Source organism: Ammodytes marinus, assembly GCF_949987685.1.
Source record: "Ammodytes marinus genome assembly, chromosome: 7".
Taxonomy (NCBI): domain Eukaryota; kingdom Metazoa; phylum Chordata; class Actinopteri; order Uranoscopiformes; family Ammodytidae; genus Ammodytes; species Ammodytes marinus.
Window position 1 is genome coordinate 5,301,220 of NC_137211.1, and position 18,573 is coordinate 5,319,792.

General features: G+C 42.5%; 1 protein-coding gene across 1 annotated transcript in view; it reads left to right on the forward strand.

Annotated features, from left to right (window-relative positions):
- tshz2 (teashirt zinc finger homeobox 2) overlaps positions 1–18,339 on the forward strand; it is a gene marked incomplete at both ends in the record, with an annotated part of 48,209 nt that extends 29,870 nt beyond the window's left edge. The window contains one exon of the mRNA XM_080030409.1: positions 15,266–18,339. Within this exon, the coding sequence (XP_079886535.1) occupies positions 15,266–18,339 (3,074 nt within the window). The remainder of the gene's footprint in view (positions 1–15,265) is intronic.
- Between the last annotated feature and the right edge of the window lie 234 nt (positions 18,340–18,573).

The window sequence follows — 18,573 nt, forward strand, 5'->3', positions numbered from 1 at the left end:
TGGATCATCTTTTAAGACCATTTAAGATCATCCACAGCTATTGTTCTCTAAATACTGAGGCTGCCGAGAAGTCCATTACGCTCAAACTCTTTCAGCTCATTCATTTGAACAGTAAGTTTTACTGGCACAGATTTGTTTGTTTACGGGTTTGAATCGAAATAAATAGTTTAAAGGTGCACTATGTAACTTTGGGTGTGTCAGTCAGAGAAGTTTAACATTTCTTAGGTATTTTCTCAAAACTGAAAAGTAAACTTTCCTCACGGGACAATTGGATCCCTGTAACATTGTTTGAAGTTAAAGTTACCTGAAAAGTAACTGTTTCACTGTTGTTGTTTACAGCAGCAAGGCCCACAGTTTGGTTTACACACATATTCTAGTCTTAAGTTCCAGGTTCCTCAAAATATTTTTGCTATTTTATTTATGATGATAGCATTATTCAATACTTAGAATTAAATGTAGAGTAAATATGTTTTGTAAGCTAACAGCGGGCTCTGCAAATGTAAACAAATCCCCCTCCTCTGAAACTGCAAACTGCACCTTTAATTTTTTTTATTTTCAAGTGCAAGTGACTTGAAAGTGGAGTCGGAGCGTTTTGCAGTTCGGGAGGTAAAAAGTGTTTAACAGAGGAACATGTTTAACAGCAACAAAAAAAGGAGAGAAGAAGAAACCTCCGACACTTGAATGACAAGTAATTATTTCCCTTGTCCATCAAACTGTGTTTTGATGCAAGGATGCGATCAAACATGATATTAACAACTTCAAGGCTTCACATGAAAATGATGCTGAGATCGGGAGCGTGTGATCTTCTGTGTTGTGTTGCGTTAACCCATGAATCATTCATAAACATGCACACACACATGGCAACACACACACACATGACAACACACATACACACACACACACACACAAAAATTACACACACATGAACTCTCTCTCATACACACACACACACAGAAATTACACACACACATGAACTCTCTCTCATACACACACACACGGAAATTACACACACACACACACACACATGAACTCGCTCTCATACACACACACATGAACTCACACACACACTGGGCAGGGCAGCCTCTTGTCCGACCCAATATCATCGCCACAGCTTTTCAATGCTAGATGACCATTGTGTATTGGTTTCCATTCTAGCTTGCCAAAACGTCTTCTCACAGCGGGACAGGGATGGAGAGAGCGAGAGGGACAGCTTTGTGTGTGTCGTCTTTTCAGTTTGTGTTTTTGTGTCGGTGAATATCCCCATACACATTGGACTGACCGACTAGCCCCCCAGTCTCAATGTATATAGCCCATAGTCAATGCTATACTATCATCACTTGTCCTTTATCACATTGGGGCAAAGCAGGCTGATCAAGAGGCCTCAAATAGACACTGTATCCTACTACCCAAAATACAAAGATTTGCCTCGTTATTGTATACGTTTTTTTATCCACCTCAAGCACATTGAATTCCTTTTTGAAATAAACCTAAAAGTCAAGTTCATGAAGTAACTTTCTTTGCATTCACTTGATCCACAATCATGGCAACATTGTTAATATGGACCTAAAAACGGTTATGAAATGATTTATTAAGTATTAATTTGCGATTAAGTATGGAAATTCAGTGATTAATCGCATTTGAGAAAGAAAATATCAAAGCCCTAATTCAAATAGATGCTTGTTTGCTACATTGTGTCATGAAAGAGGGCATCTGTATTAGTAGGGCAAGTGTCTTCTCCATTTTGTTTTGCCAGAGCAGCGAGAAGAAGGACAGACAACAGAGGCCTTTGCTTAATCCCCTTTGGAGAACTAGTGCATGAATTGATATATCCTCCTCTCTCTCTCTCTCTCTCTCTCTCTCTCTCTCTCTCTCTCTCTCCCTTTCTCTCTCTCTCCCTATCTCTCTCTCTCTCCTCTCTTCACTAATGTCTTTCCTAGAACTTGAACAAACAGCGTGTGCGTGTAGGACACATCAGACAGATGTTAAGGATTACGTTCACCTCATTGCTCTATTGTGTGTGCACTTTAAGGGGAGGCTCAGCTGATGTGGAATGCCACTCATTCAGGCCCCCCTCCTGTTTATCAACGTCCCATCTGCACTTAAGACACAACAACCACCGTTTTTAAAGACAAGGGTTTGGTGAGAAGAATAATTCAATAGCAAGCAGAGGGGGGAAATAATCTAATATTCCTTCTCATGATACATTTTTAATGATGTTTTATAGGGTAAAAACCAACATGGTAGCCTCTGTAACTGAAGACCGTTTATGTTTAGTTTGCTGTCCATTCATGTGTGTATTACCCAAGAATTCCTTTGAAGAGAGACACAGCAGTTGAATAGGGTATGATGTTTAACTTATAGACAACATCATGAAACTTGGCCAGTTGATTACTTACATTAAAAGAATGATTTTTTTCCATTACATTTTTTGCAGAAATGTTTGAACAAATATGCAAGTATGGCAATATCTAACATATATTTGTACATTTGCATAACTTTAAAAAAATAAAAATATAGATGTTGGATAAAGCCAGAGTTAAAAATCAGAAAATTATCAACATACAAAGAAATCCTTTTATAATAACCTTTGGAATAGTGCTAAGAATGATTAGATAAATGATTATTGATGTTAGTCGAGTTTCTTAGTATTAAAAAAAAATTATGTTGAGATAATGTCTGTCAAACATGGTTTGTTTATACTAGTATGAAAGAAGACATGTTATGGAAGCAAAATAGACAAAAATCTCAAAATCGACCAGTGCTTAAAAAAAACAATGTTACTGTCTGCTTCGTAGTAACCTCTCAAACTGAATACTATTTATGTTGAGTTTGTTGCCCATTCATGTGTAAATAACCCTAGAGTTCCTATTTGTTTTTTCTTTTAAAGAAATAAAGCTAGCCTGTCGCCCACTCATCTTAGTTTGTGTGTGTGTGTGCGCATGTGTGTGTGTCTGTGTCTGTGCGTGAATGCTAGCTTTGTGTACGCGTGTATGTGCGTCCGTGCGTGCATGTGTGTGTGTGTTTGCAGATGTAGAAACAAATGGGCCAGACTCCACCACATAGATATTGTTGAGGAGGTGACATTATCTTTCAGTGGAGCACTTATCTAATCTGGCTGCTGCTTGTGGGGAAGCTTGGAATCAGGAAGTGGCTATGGGACAGGTTGCCCGGGATACTACTGCATCTTTAATTACCATTGATATCGCAATGTGTAGAAGAAGAGAGAGGGATGGAGGGGGGTAGCTAGCGTAGCCCGCGGAGGTGTGTGTGTGTGTGTGTGTGGTGGGGAGGGGCTGAGAGAGAGAGAGAAAGAGAGAGGGGGGAGAAGACCCGTGTTCACTTTTTAATTAAGGCTCCGTAGTGTAACTCGTCAATGTACATTATTGGAAGAATGAACGTCAATGCCATTGCTTTTTCTCCCCCTCCTTTATCTCTGTCAATGATTCAAAGACATGATTTATGGTTCGTCTCCGTCTTCCAGGATCATCCATCAAGCGCCGGGCTCTGCCGCAGCGCCACCCGTTGTAAATCATTCTGAAAGCCTGTCACTCATTTCCATTAACCGTTCCTCTGTCGCGCTGGTCTCCGCCTTCCCCTCAACCTCCTTTTACACACACACATACAGAGACACACGCACACACACACAGACAGAGACACGCACACACGCACACACACTCACACACACACACATACACACACAGAGACACTAAGCAGATAGACACACACGCACACAGACACACACGCACACTCACAGACAGACACACGCACGCACACACACACACAGATGCACGCAGACACTCACACACGCTCACACACAAACAGACAGACGCACGCACACACACACACACGCACAAACACACACACCACCTCACTCACTCACTCCTCCCCCATCCTCGGTGCACAACCTACAGCCACGCAGGGTATCAGTTCCGTTCTGCTGCGTTGGTTCGTCCGCCTACCTTCTTTTCAATAAATGAGCCACTTTCTCCCATGCAATGATTCAGAAAGGCCCCGCACTGCTCCTCACCTACTCCTCCTCCATTAACGCTCAACACCTTACGTATGTCACGCCGCTCACTCCCGGGCTAAATGAGGATACAGAGCGAGATGTAGAGAAAATATTTGTGTTGAACTGACTTTTTCTCCAGTGGAAATATTATTTACATTTGGTATAAAACATTTGGTATTTGATGTTTGCAGTGTGGCAAAATATCAAATAGTACTTTCCATACACAATAAGGTAACACAAAGTGCTTTATGTAACTATATAGTGTATCCCACACACACACACGCACACACACACACACACACACACACACACACACACACAGGGCCCTACATCTGGTTTTAGTATGTTGTATAAAAGGTGACTTGAGGATAATTTGCCAAAATTTCAAAACGCAATAAAACACCCATATACCTAGGTTAGACTATGGTTCACATTGTTCCGTTCATGGATTCATTCTCAGAAGTACTGCGTTCGACTTTTAAACAGTTAATGGAAACAATATTATGTGTGTAATTATGCCATGTAGTAAAAAAGCAACACTAAGTGCTGCCTATGAAATGCGTTTTGCTTCTACTTTAAATTCCACCAGTAGTTTAATTCACACACTGCGAACAATGAGTGCATAGTCTTTTAACCAGCTTTTATAGAAACAGGTTTTCTTATGAACAGAAATAATTGGCTCAATGGAGTGACTGTCAATCTCTTTACAATGCTTGATGTGCCTTGCTCTTAGTAGGAGCCCAATTCCTTGCCTTTTCTTTTTTTTTCTCCCTATTCTAATCAACATCTAGATATATCAACACAGCAGAATACCCACAAACAGCAAGAAAGCCCTGTGTTTTGAGTGGAAACTTTCAACTATTGCCTGCCAACACACATCTCACTATTTGGGCAGCCATTGTTCTCAGAATGGGGCTGTCAAAAAAAGTGACAATGCGCAACCACCAGGCAAATCCAAGAAGTTTGCACTTTTCAGAAGAAACAGCAGGCCCTAATCATTTTTTGCCGAGGACACTTGACAACAAATTTGCCATTAAAATGAATCTGAATAGGGAGAAAAGCTGGATGGAATAGGAAAGCGAGGCTGTTTTTTTTTGGAAGCATTTCTCTGCCTCTCCTTACTGTTGCTCATCTTGTCCCACACAGAGCTCCAGGTTTTTTGGCGGGTGCATGCGCGTCTCTCTCTCCCCCCTTTTTAAGCATGCCATAGAGCACCCTTTGGTCCCAACTGGGGAAACTGACAGTAGCGCGCTTCAGCTGCAAATTCAACTCTGTAGCCTCATTGTATTTAATGAAGGGAAAAAGTGGCAATCTACTATTAACCAACTGGGATTGTGTAAAAAAAAATAAAAAAAATGCCTCCCTTTGCTGAAAAACTGCATAAAACTGCTTGTACAAGGAAAGCTTAAAAGGCTGGAGCTCGTCCAGAATCTAATGAAAGATCCATAGAGGGACAGCAGCGGGGCGGGGCCATGTTCGTCAAATGCAGATTGTTTTAATAGAAATACACACACACAGTCTCTTCCAGCTGCACCATCAGATTCATCCAGGCCCCTGACCTTGATGGAGGGCTGTTGTTGTTTGGAGGGGCCTGTGTTTAGGGTTCATGTGAAGTTTATGATGCAGGGACTGTATGTGACTGTATGTACTGTGTATATATACGTTGTCTACTGATCTCAGGGGAAGTCTAAATGGAACAAACTGAAGAAGAGTGAAGGACACTTGCAGAATGGCGGCTTTTTCTTATACTTATTGCTAGGGATGAGATTCGATCATCGGGAAAATGAACGATCAATCATTGAGTAATCATAATTTTTTTCTATAGAATATAGCATGTCTGTCCTCCATGAGATCTTCATTACAAGAACCTGTAGTCCACCAACAATCCTCTTAGACAAGGCAATTAAAGTTCCACTGTTTAACTTAAAGCTATAGTGCGTAACCATGCGTAATTACAACAACTCTGTTGGCGCCATTACAAGAGGAAAGCCTTTGGTGATTGTGCATGGATTTTATTCCTTCTGCTGTACGTCAAGGTTTTTTCTCAGCAGTAGAATCAACAACTGAAACATTTTGTTGGCGCCAGTGTCGGGGGGGCGAATGCAGTTTGTAAACGCTGCCATACTGAGAAATACAGAGAGAGTTTTGTGGAGATCTCTAAAATGTCACTTGATGGACAAAACGACCATCCAATGATCATGCCCATCCCAAGGAAATAAATGTCTCCTCAAATGCAAAATAAACCAGCATGATATGACGAAACAAATATTTACAAACTGTACAGACAACTGAATTGGAATTGAAAATCTCTTTATTTAGTCTCAAGCTAGTGGGCATGGAAAACAAACAGTGTAGGCCATCATACCTTTCACTCACTAGCTCATAAAAAGATAACTAGAACAAAGGCCTTATGTGTGCCCGGCTATGGTCCCTTTAAAAAAAAATGTCCCCCTCTCTCTCTCTATTTCTCTCTGTCTCTCTCTCCTTCCTCCCCTGCTGCCACGCAAACATTCCTGACTGACATTCAATCAGGGAAATTTGAACCAAAGGCAAGATGGTCTTTTATTATTAGTATATTGGCGGCCCCGTGTTTGCTCGACTGGTCAGCTCCAATATGTGCGGTGTGGGTTTTTTTGAGTGGCACGCTGTATAAAGATGATGGGTTGACTCTCTGTGATAAGGGTGAATGAGGGGTAAACTGCTATTCTGCAGAAAGGAACCATCAGACCCCATCATGTCGCTCCTGGAGAGTCCGTGTCACGAGGCTCTTCAGAAGGCAAGTGACAGAGCGAGGAGAGCGAGGGTGCCTGCTGCTATGCTGCTATTCAATTCTCCCCTCCCCACTAGATAGATATATAGTGTTGGGAAAAAAAAAAACTCTAGAGTTGAAACCGGCTTGTGCTTGTGCTTTGCCAACTGGAACTTTGTATCAGTCGGGGGCAAGACAAAAGATCATCATATAATCTGACACCAATATATACACTGAAGCTTTTAAGCCACTTCAAGTTGTGTAACGTTATCTGAACCTACATGTACACGCTCGCCTTGAATTGTTTATGTTTACCTTTTCCTTGTTAGCAGAAGAGGACAAATAAGAGAGAGAGAGAGACATGCTGTGTATAGCTTATACAGAACAGCACAATACCTCCTATGAAGCGGCCAGTAAATGAAAGGGCTTGTTCATAATAATGAAAAAGGAGATATAAAGAATATCTTATCTTTGTAAAGCAAAACATTGAAAACTCCTCTCAATATAATCCAGTCCAGTTTCCAAACAAACTACAACCTGAATAATACACCTGTGTAATTTAAAAAATGACTAATGTCTGGTTCTATCCCTTTAAATGATATATACTGAACACACAAATAACAGCTACCCACCTGGCTTTGTGTTGCCTCTCTGGTGAAGGTCTGTGAGACAGGATGGGAATGGTGTGTGTGTGTGTTTGTAAATACAGTATACAGTTTATATATATTTTTCCTTCTACCTAGCGGTGCTGATAGGGGACCCTTTGGTGAGACGTAACACCAGGCAACACCATGTGCTGTGCCGGGCTGTGGTGCGTTCAAAGTGATGACTGAGGTGCTGGAGTGCAGATTGCAATGCTCTCCCTCCGCTCACTTCCAATTAGGCAACGGGCCGACTGATGCGTCTCGGAGCAGAAGCTTCTCGTAGGCATCAAAAGGAGCATTCTGTGACATCACGGAGTGTGTGTGTGTGTGTGTGTGTGTGTGTGTGTGTGTGTGTGTGTGTGTGTGTGTGTGTGTGTGTGTGTGTGTGTGTGTGTGTGTGTGTGTGTGTGTGTGTGTGTGTGTGTGTGTGTGTGTGTGTGTGTGTGTGTGTGTGTGAGAGAGAGAGAGAGAGAGAGATTTGGGGGGTCCTGGAGCTTTAGGCAGGAGGACAATCTGATATGGCTCAGTAAATATCATGATTAGCATCAGTGTAACATGCAACAATAGATTTTTATAGATTTCCGCACATTTGTGTCATTGCATACAATTACGCATTTAAAGGTGCAGTCAGCGCTTCTGAAGAGTGTTTGTTGTTGAAATTGCGTTTTGTCAAAATCATTGAATATTTCCTCCCGATCCACCACCTGTCCGTACTGTTGGTGCGCTGAAAATAAAAAAATCTGTGTTAATGCACAGCCTAGGATCTGTAAACAGGCATGTTGCTAGTTACGGTGGGACCCCTTTGTTTACATAATATTTGTTTACATACCAGTCTGCAGAGCCTAGGCTGTGTAGTAACCCTGGATATTATTTTACCAAATGCACACAGTCCGGAAAGACTGTGGATCGTGAGGAGATATCCACTAATTTGACAACAGACTTTCACCAGTCGCTGATTCCACCTATAACTCAAACTATGCTCAACGGCTGAGTAACTCAGACTGACTGCCTTTTTTGTGTGTGTGTGTGTGTGTGTGTGTGTGGTGATTGCGCATTCCAAAGTTCTCTGTGAATTTTAGTTAACAGAATGTTGGTTGTGAAAACAGTTTTGATTAATTGCCATAATTATTGTGATCATTTTTGCCCAAATGAACAGCCAGATGGCAGGATATGGTGTCATATTTGCGATCCCATCGTATTAATCTGAGCACTGGGTCCATCTGAACACATTGTGCCGTTTTTCTGTGTGTGTGTTCGCAATCTGTCCTCTAAGTTGTCCGTGTCTTTTCTGAGCTTGGGAGTTTTTATTTGATTATATTAGACGATTAAATATTAAAGTTGAGGGTGTACGAAAGCAGGGCATTTATCTGCATGAATAGCTTGTGTTTAGTGAAGGACGTAATGCGCTTTAAGTAACATCTCCTTCATGCATACAAAAATTAACATGAGTGTTTCCGTCTCATGCTTTCGTAGCCAAAAGCCTCAGAAAAGATTCAGCAAAACCACTTTGTGGGGGGGTTACATGGCTTCTTTTTAAACCTTTAAAACCGCTTTTCATTGTCCGGTCTACGCATTGTCCTTTTTTATTTTTTTCCACTAGAATGTGTACCCTTAAACTGTTAATACAACATCATACCGAAAAAATGCAAAATTGGCGTGATTTGATAGTGTAGAAAATTATATAATAATATGCATTTCCTTTTTATTTATTTTTGTGTACCTCTTTAAGGCTCAGTTCTCTCAGTGCTTTTAAACATCACATTGTTGCAGTTACTGTATACATGCATAGCGTTAAAGTACTTTCATAAAGGCATGATTGTAGTCATTTAAGAGTGTAGATATGATATAATGGGTCAGATGGGAACTTAACTAAACACTGATTCCTAAAAGCAAGTCAAAAACTGCTTTGTTATATCAATTAACCTCCAGACACATGTTGTCAAAGGGAGCAGCCTGGATTGGATTGTTCTCTCTTAACACTGCCATGTCCCTGGGCTCTTCTTCACTTTTTGGGGAGGGGAGAGAGACTGTTTTTTGACAGGGAACAATGAAGAGATGGGTGTTTACAGATCCTTACAGATGGCTTCCGGAGCCTCAGAATTAGCTCTTGTGAATCAATTCAGACTAAAACTTTCAGATGTGTCATCAAGACTATCGTCAAAATGTCTGAAAATGTTTTCCATTTGATCCTTGACGAGCACACTGTTCTCTCTGAGTTAAGTCAGATATCACTGTCAAATATTAAACCGTGTGACGTGTGTGTGTCTCGTTTCTAATCATAGCTCTCTAAAGAAAATCACATCATTCAATGGTGACTTTTTTTTTAATAAGCAAACCGTCCTGTTTCCAAGGTTGCAAACAAATACAAAAGAGGCTTCACAACTTTTTGAATTGTGTTTTTAGAACATTGAGTCACTTTTTTCGAGTGACATTTCACACCTATTTATAACAAGTGTTTTTTTCAAATGTTCAGATACAATTAATTGGGCACTTAGATCTAAGTGACAAAAAAGGTAGGAGAAACACATGCTAGTTAGTAGGGCTGCACAGTTAATCGTAAAAAAATAAAATAAAATGTTAAGCGAGAATCATGTTGCCCTATAATAGTTACCCAGAAAGCCTGGAGTTTGTGCGGTGATCGTGACCTACGGTGTTACCTTGTTCTCTGCCGATCCAGCAGCAGGCCTCCTAGTTTTTTTCTTCTCCGTCCTCCCACCCCCCACCCACCCTCCTCCACCACCCGTCTGCATGGCATAAATCCGGGGAGATGAAAATGTCATGGAGCAGGTTCATTTTGCAAAGAGGTTTTGATTGCCATGCGCGTGTAATTGATTGTTCCAAGGACAGGGGGAAATCTAGAAATGTCATAACAGTCCCTGCTTAGGTCGGTCCCACCACCCAGCGCAATCAATGAGAGGTAAAAAGAGATATCGATTCGACCCGGCAGCAAAAAAAAACTGTAGCTTGAGACAACCGGAGAGAGAGAGCGCTCTCGGGGAAAGTGGCACGGACGTTTCAGACCTGTCACTGGCACCTATGAATTACCCAATCTCCTCTGAAGATAGTGTTACCGCGGATATACACTCTCGCAAAAGTCCTGCGCTGGGGTATTGCAGCTGTCCATTGAGCATATAAACTCTTCAGGGCAGCTAACTCTCTGTCTCTCCTCTGTGGCTTGTCAGATTTAAAAAGAAGGAAATGTTGACCTTCCGAAGGGGATAAATGTTGATGTTCTCAAATTTTACAAAAGATTCTACTGGCATGTTAACATTGGAAAGGGAATGCCACTTGCATTACAGCCGGCACACACACAAATGTCTCAAAAATTGACTGACAGATGTTGAATAGACTCACTCGCACAAGGGAGAGAGGGAGCTTGTATTCTATGAAGATATACTCATGCTTAAAGTTGAGATGGAAATGTATTGTCATTTAAGCCTTTAGCATCAATCCAGTTGAAAGAAAGTGTGTGTGTGTGTGTGTGTGTGTGTGTGTGTGTGTGTGTGTGTGTGTGTGTGTGTGTGTGTGTGTGTGTGTGTGTGTGTGTGTGTGTGTGTGTGTGTGTGTGTGTGTGTGTGTGTGTGCACAGCATGCTAGCAGTAAATGTATAATCTAGTGTTTCCTATGCAGTTAGCTGGTTTCTTTAGATGTAGAGGTAAAGGGGGGGGAAGCCTTTTGGCTCAGGAACAAACTGCTGCTTGTGTAAATCCAGGCCTCTATGCCAAGAGTCTGCTCTAACGGATAAAGGTTATAAACACTTCAACTGCCTGATTTATGATGGACACCTCAGGTTTTTTGACCTTTGCATATCTCTGTCTGAAGATATAAATTTGTAGTGACACAGATTGGAGGCTTTACAGCAGTTTATGACATGCTAAATCTCAGGCGAGGCATGCCAGCCTCTTGTTTAGTAAGGCTAGTTAGGCCGCCAGTTGCCTCGCTGGGAGTCAGACACAACATTTTCAAAGCAGACATTACCTGTTTTTTAAGGCGAGACACTGCAAATGAATAAGGTAACGTTTCTAACTTACAGATATCTCCATGAAAAAAAAAAAGTATTACAGGTTTGGATAAAGCCTTTATTTTTCATTTTATAATTCAAAACATACTATGTACAGGTCTTAAAAATTCATTTTCAGCATGTTTTTAACAACAGCTTGTATCATTAATCAGACAATTAACAACATATTATCAAATCATTCTGTAATAACCTTCAGAATTATTACCGGAAAGTCTATGAAATGTAGGTGCTTTAGAAGTTGAGATTTGTTTTTGTTGATACAATGACGCGCCAGTATAGTGTATAATGACCTTTCGGAGGTGTTGTCTGTTGTTGTGGCGTTGTCCTTGAGCCTGATCTTGTATTAAAGAGTAATGCAGCTTGGCATGGTAGGCAGTAACTGTGGTGGTATAGACCCATAGCTGGCAAAGCACAGTAACAAATGGTGCAAGTAGCGGAGTAAGACATGCGGATATCTCAGAGTGATCCCTGCCAGAAGGTTAATTGGTGCCTCTGGATGTCGGCTACTTAGGGCATCTGATAGAAAGCCATAGAACAGCAGGAAGGGCAGCTGTTAATCTCTGTCAATCCCATCCTCAAATACCACGATAACACATAAAACATCCACTTTTAAACTGATAAAACTATGTTTTAAAGGTGGAGTCAGTGATTCTGGAGAACGCCTAGTGCCAAAATCACTTTTTGTGGAAAATTAGTGTATATCTCCTCAAGATCCGCTACCTGTCCGTAATCTGTGTGCGCTGGGGAAAAAATCTGGTCTAAATACACAGCCTAGACTCTGTAAAGGGACATGTTGCTAGCTACAGTGGGCCAACTTTGTTTACATACAAGTTAACAGAGCCTTTGTATTGACACCGGATTTTTTTTTCAAAGCGCACACAGGTATGGATCTGGACAGGTAGTGGATCTGAAGAGATATTCACGTCTTTTGACAAAAAGTGATTTTGACAACAAGCGTTCTCCAGAATTGCTGACCCCTCTTTAAGTGCTTACTTACAGTACTTAGCCCTTTTATCTTACACATAGGGTAAATGAAGCTAAACTGCACGTATTGGTGAATTTCTAAGCTATACATCAAATATGCAGGACGTAGCCTTTCAGTGACGGCCTGTCTATACTAGGAATGCGCCATTTTTTCTATTAAACCATCACTAGTGGACTGGAAAAATGCTCATCTCCCCCACTTTGGTGTGTTTGTTCTTACCAGTCCTTCACTTTTAGTTAGGACTTTGAAGCGAGAAGACATCAACTGGGAGCTTGTCACAGCCATTGGTGTTCTCTCCTTTCCCTGTGAATACTATATGTAAGACATATAAATAAAACATACCTCTGTGCTCTTGACAACTCTCTCCCTTAACATCAAGGGCTGTTTTGGAGGCCGGGCACCGATCCTCGGTCGGCCAATCAAAACATCCCTAGCGAGTGGATCAAGGTCACGGCACATTGGGGCTCGTAGTGTGTGTGTGCGCGTGTGTGTGCGCGTGTGTGTGCGCGTGTGTGTGCGCGTGTGTGTGTGCGTGTGCAGGCTCAGTGTTCACAAGGTTCCATTCTCCATGTTTGTTTTGAAAGTCCGAATCCCATCTCCATCTCTGTCCATTAGTCGGTAGGCGATTCACCTCCAGGGTTTCTCCTGAGGCACTTGTGTGAAATATTGATAAAAATAAGAGAAAAAAAAGTCTTATTTTCAGCAGGCAAAGAAGGGAAGACGTTGTATAGGCCGCCCAGTGTGGGACTACTGAGTGCCTCGGCTTTAGCCATCCCCTCTACGGAGTGCCCTCTATTCAGAAGAAGAAATATTAACCAAGCGAAATGCATAAGTGCCTGGACAGGGCTGTTATGTCCTATTTATATTTAACTCAGAAGCACATCTGCTACAGCTCCCCTCAAAATGCACATTTTCTGATGGCATGACTGTGAGGTGGAAATATCTCAGATATTTGGCAAGACTGACAAACTGCATTTATTGAAGGATGTCTTCAAAATACATGCTAACACTAGTTTTGATATTGTTAGGTGGGTTGCCAGATGGTTAGATGTATGGCAGTTGAATAGGGTACATTTTTAACCGATAGATACAATCATGAAACTTTGCAACTTTATATCATACATTAAAACGATTATTTAATTTTTTTGTATTACAATTATTTCTGAAATGTTTAGCAATACTTAAGTAATTATGCAAACATTTGCATCTCTGTAGAAACCAAAAATCTAGATTTTGGACAAAGCCAGAGGTCAAATCTCTATTTTGGTGTATCCAAAGATTTCACAGATCAGATTTTATCTTCAACTTGTTTTACATTTCACTTTGTACAAGTCTTAAAAATGCACCAGAGGTTGAAAAAAACAACATTTTTGAATGCCATTTCTCGCCTCAACGAATCTGAAATAGTTATTGTCAGAATGGACACTTTAATCCTCTGTATCTATATTCATATTGTTTTCTTAGCGGACCCTGCAGCCACATGAAAACGCCTCTATGCTGAGTCAGAGATCCCACTAATTGGATGATGGGAAATACGTCAATTAGAAAATACTGTTGTTTAATTATCTGTTAATTGAAGCAATAATGTTTGTGCTCGATGAGTTGGGAGAATGAACAGGTGAATAATGAAAGATGTAATTGCTGTTTATGAGACTGTCAGGGAAAATATAATTGCGTGATGGATTGCCTGTTGATTTTTTTCTATAATTGTCTAGTTTTAACACTTATAATTGAATCAGCATGATCAGCAGCATTCACATTTGCAACATATTTTTTTCGAAATCGTCTTCTGAAGAAATATTTTCTCAGCTTTTTCAGCCAAGCCCCTTTAAGTTATTGATAAAGCAATGTGGGACATTAAAATGTTGTGTGTGTGTGTGTGTGTGTGTGTGTGTGTGTGTGTGTGTGTGTGTGTGTGTGTGTGTGTGTGTGTGTGTGTGTGTGTGTGTGTGTGTGTGTGTGTGTGTGTGTGTGTGTGTGTGTGTGTGTGTGTGTGTGTGTGGCTGCAGGGAAAAGCTGAGGTGTTATGAAGAGCGGAAGGCTTTACATTTTCATTGCAGTTTTGAGGCGTCTATAATCACCACGGAATAGGTCGTTTACAATAACACTTAACAGCTCCCAGAAGAATCAATTTCCTTTTGTCACTCAGTGGCCAATGATTGTTGTAAACATTTCAACTTGAGGCCAAAAAAAAGCCTTGGACACAGCATTAAGGCAATGGCCAGTCGTGAATCACATGGTGCTGTTACAACAGTCTGTTAGTAAAGACATGTCCGGATATACTCTCCCACCTCGCAAGGCAAAGCAGATGCCATTATGTTGTCTTGAACTGCTTCTGTGAAAAAAATGTATTCTTAAAGGTGCACTAAGCAATTCCAGGGGAGAGGAACTTGTCAACCTTTGCAGAGCTTGCAGTTCTTTCAGAAATACAAATTTATCTTCATTTCGTTCTTAGTATTAAATAAGTATACCATCATAACTCAAAACTAAGTTATTTTGAGGCACCTAGAACCAAACTATAATAGACTATAATATGCATGTAATATAAACTGTGGGCCCTGCTGCTGTAAACAACAACAGTGGAAGTGTTACTTTTTGTGCATCTTTCTAACTTTTAACCGTTTTCCAGGGTCCAATTTTCCTGTCAGGAAAGTTTGTTTATTCCGTTATGAGAATATACCTTAAATAATGTTCAATTCTCTGACACACCAAAAGTTACATAGTGCACCTTTAATACCATATTGGGGTTGTCTGCTGACTGTACCTTAGAAAATGTAATATCATTTCATTAATCTTATCTTCCACAATGGGTTTTTAATGTTATTTATTTCCATTTCTCTTCTCTTTTTTCTTCTAGTATACGAAGACGGTGTTCTTCAGGAGCCCATCCCTGAGGAAGACGGAGAGAACGACCCTCAAACTGAAGAGGAAGGCTCAGAGAAGGCCAGCCCTAAATTATCCGACGACAAAGACCTAGACAACAAGAGCACCAACACCTATAGCAACCAGAACTCTCCCGTCAGTGTCCTATCCAATCAGGAGGCAGAGTTGGAATCACGCCTTAGCGACAGCAGCGACAGACTCTCCGACTTCAAAACCTCCTCGCCACCGGAAAGCCAGAAGGATGATGCGGAAAGTCCCGGCCCGAAACTAAAAACGGAGGAGACGACCGGCGGAAGCTTGGAGAAAATGAGGGCGGCCTATGCAAACTTCCTGTCCGACTCCTACTGGACGGGTGTGGGAATGGACTTAAAAATCGGCAAAAACACCAGCAAAGCCAACTGCGACAGCACCAACGGAAGCACCAAGACTGAGTTTGACTGGCACCAAGATGCGCTCTCTAAGACCTTTCAGCAGCAGAACCACTCCCCAAAGCCCACGTCCAAACCCAACCTCTTCAGCTCGGTCCATCTGTACAGGCAGACCACCAAACCCTGCGGCTCTGTGTTCACGGGGGCCAGCCGATTTCGCTGTAAAGATTGTAGCGCCGCTTACGACACCATCGTGGAGCTGACCGTGCACATGAACAAGAGCGGACACTACCAGGACAACAACCACGGCGGCAGCAAGCAGAGCAATTCCTCCGCTTCGTCCTCCAAGTCTAGGAAACGAAATTTGCAAGATATGGAAGGGAAAGAGGACGCACAGAAAGTTTTGAAGTGCATGTTCTGTGGCCATTCTTTTGACTCTCTCCAGGATTTGAGCGTCCACATGATTAAAACTAAGCATTACCAAAAAGTGCCTTTAAAAGAGCCCATCCCGATACTCTCACCGAAAATGTTGCCCCCGTCAAAGAAAAGGGCCTTTGAAACAGTGAGGCCTTGCTCCCCTGACTCTACCACCGGTGTGTCCGGTTACATTGAGGCACAACGGGCCGCCAGCATTTCAAATGCTAATAACAATCGATACGGCTATCAAAACGGAGCGAGCTACACTTGGCAGTTTGAGACGTGCAAGTCTCAAATTCTCAAATGTATGGAGTGTGGAAGCTCCCATGAGACCCTTCAGCAGCTCACCACACACATGATGGTCACCGGACACTTCATCAAAGTCACAAACTCTGCCTCTAAGAAGGGTAAACAGTTAGCGCTCGACCCCCTGGCCATAGAAAAGCTCCAGGGTTTAGCCGAGCCCGCTGCAGCCAGTGACACTGAGGGAGAAAAGGCGTCTCCAAAAAACCCTTCCCCTGGGAGCGGTGAGAAGGATAGCCAGGGGGAAGGCACATCAGACAAAATGGAAGAAACTGAAGCTAAAGATGACAAGCCAGAGAGTGAGGATCAAAAGGCAAGCAATGGGGCTTTTAAGTACCCTTATCTCCGTGAGGAGGATCTTGAACAGGACTCGGGGGGAGGAGGGGACATCCTCAAATCTTTAGCCAACACAGTGGCCTCTGCCATCAATAAAGCTCAAACGGGGACTCCAAGCTGGAGCGCCTATCCCAGCATTCACGCCGCCTATCAGCTCTCCGGCCTCATCAAAAGCTCTCCCCTCTCTGCGTCCCCCCCCACCCAGCTAAAGCAGACATTTAACCACAAGCTGAGACCCATCGCCCCAAAGGGAAAGTTATACAGTGCCCTGGGAGGAGTTGATGCTTCCCCGAGACGGCATGAAAAAGTGGACATCAAAAAAGAAAAGGTTGGCATTAGCGATGGTAAAGAAAGTCAGAATATTAAGTTTGATCTGGTGGAGTGTGATGACAGCGATTGTCAGGACGACGACTCTTCCTCTTCAAAGCTGGATACAGAGTTCTGTGTGAATGAAGGCAGCGAGATGATCAAAGGCAAGTCGAGCCCAGATTTCTCTGACAGAGGCAAGACACCGAGCCCCACTGCCAGCAACGGACGCAGCGCCTCATCAGAGCCCCTCAGTGACACTTCCTCTATGCTTGTTGGGATAAACCCTCTCAGTGCACTGCAGTCGGTCCTCAACAATCATCTGGGGAAAGCAAACAAGCCCAATAACTCCAGTAGAGATAAACGATCCGGCCACACTCACAAGTCTCTTTTCGCGGACATTAACCGTAGCAACGAGAAGCCGGTGTCGATGCTTGGAAACGCAATGAGAAACAGGCCCGATAATAATAACACATTTCTCTTTGTGAATGACGACCAGCCCATAGACCTGACGAAATCATCCAAACACAGCAAGCCAGCAAGTTCCTCACTGCTACAGCCATCCGCCCCCATGCCACAGAAATACGCGCTGTCTGACATCGCCGATATGGTTAAAGTTCTCCCGAAAGCAACAACCCCAAAACACTCTGTACAGTCGAGGATCCCGACTATGAAACTGGAATCAGACGTCAGGCGCTTCGAGGATGTGTCTGCCGAGGTTTACTCCGTCCACAAGCGCAAGGGGAGACAGTCAAACTGGAACCCGCGCCACCTCCTCATCCTGCAGGCTCAGTTTGCCTCCAGCCTCTTCCTGACTTCAGAGGGGAAGTACTTGCTGGCGGACCTGGGCTCTCAGGAACGCATGCACATCTCCAAGTTCACCGGATTGTCCATGACTACCATAAGCCATTGGTTAGCGAATGTAAAATACCAACTACGGAAAACCGGAGGGACCAAATTCTTGAAGAACATGGACACGGGCCACCCGATCTTCTACTGCAACGACTGCGCCTCCCAGTTTAGGTCCCCGGCGGGGTTCATTGCCCATTTGGAATCCCATCTCGGGTTCCAAATCAAAGACATGTGCAAAATGCCGGTGGAGCACCAGTCGAAGGTAGAGGAACCAGAACTGTCCAAGGCCCTCAGCGTCAGGGCAACCGAGGCTTTAGTCACGGACGACGACACTGACTCAAAGTTCAAATGTAAGCTCTGCTGTCGGACATTTGCCAGCAATCACGCAGTTAAACTCCATTTAAGTAAAACTCACAGCAAATCCCCCGACAACCATTCACAATATGTGGAAATGGACAGGGAGTAGTTTTTTCCCCCCCGCATATTATTGTCACTTTTTTTTTTTTTTTTTTTTTTTTTTTACTTTTACTTATTATTTTTTTTATACACGGGTCAGATATTTCAACCATTTTTTCCAATTAGCGTTGTGTAGTGTGCATCATTTTGACTTGTAAAAACAATTCATGGAGTACGGCAAAGACACACTGGTTAGAAATTGTATAAGGAAAACACTTAAGAGATACTTTTGCACCCTGCTCAA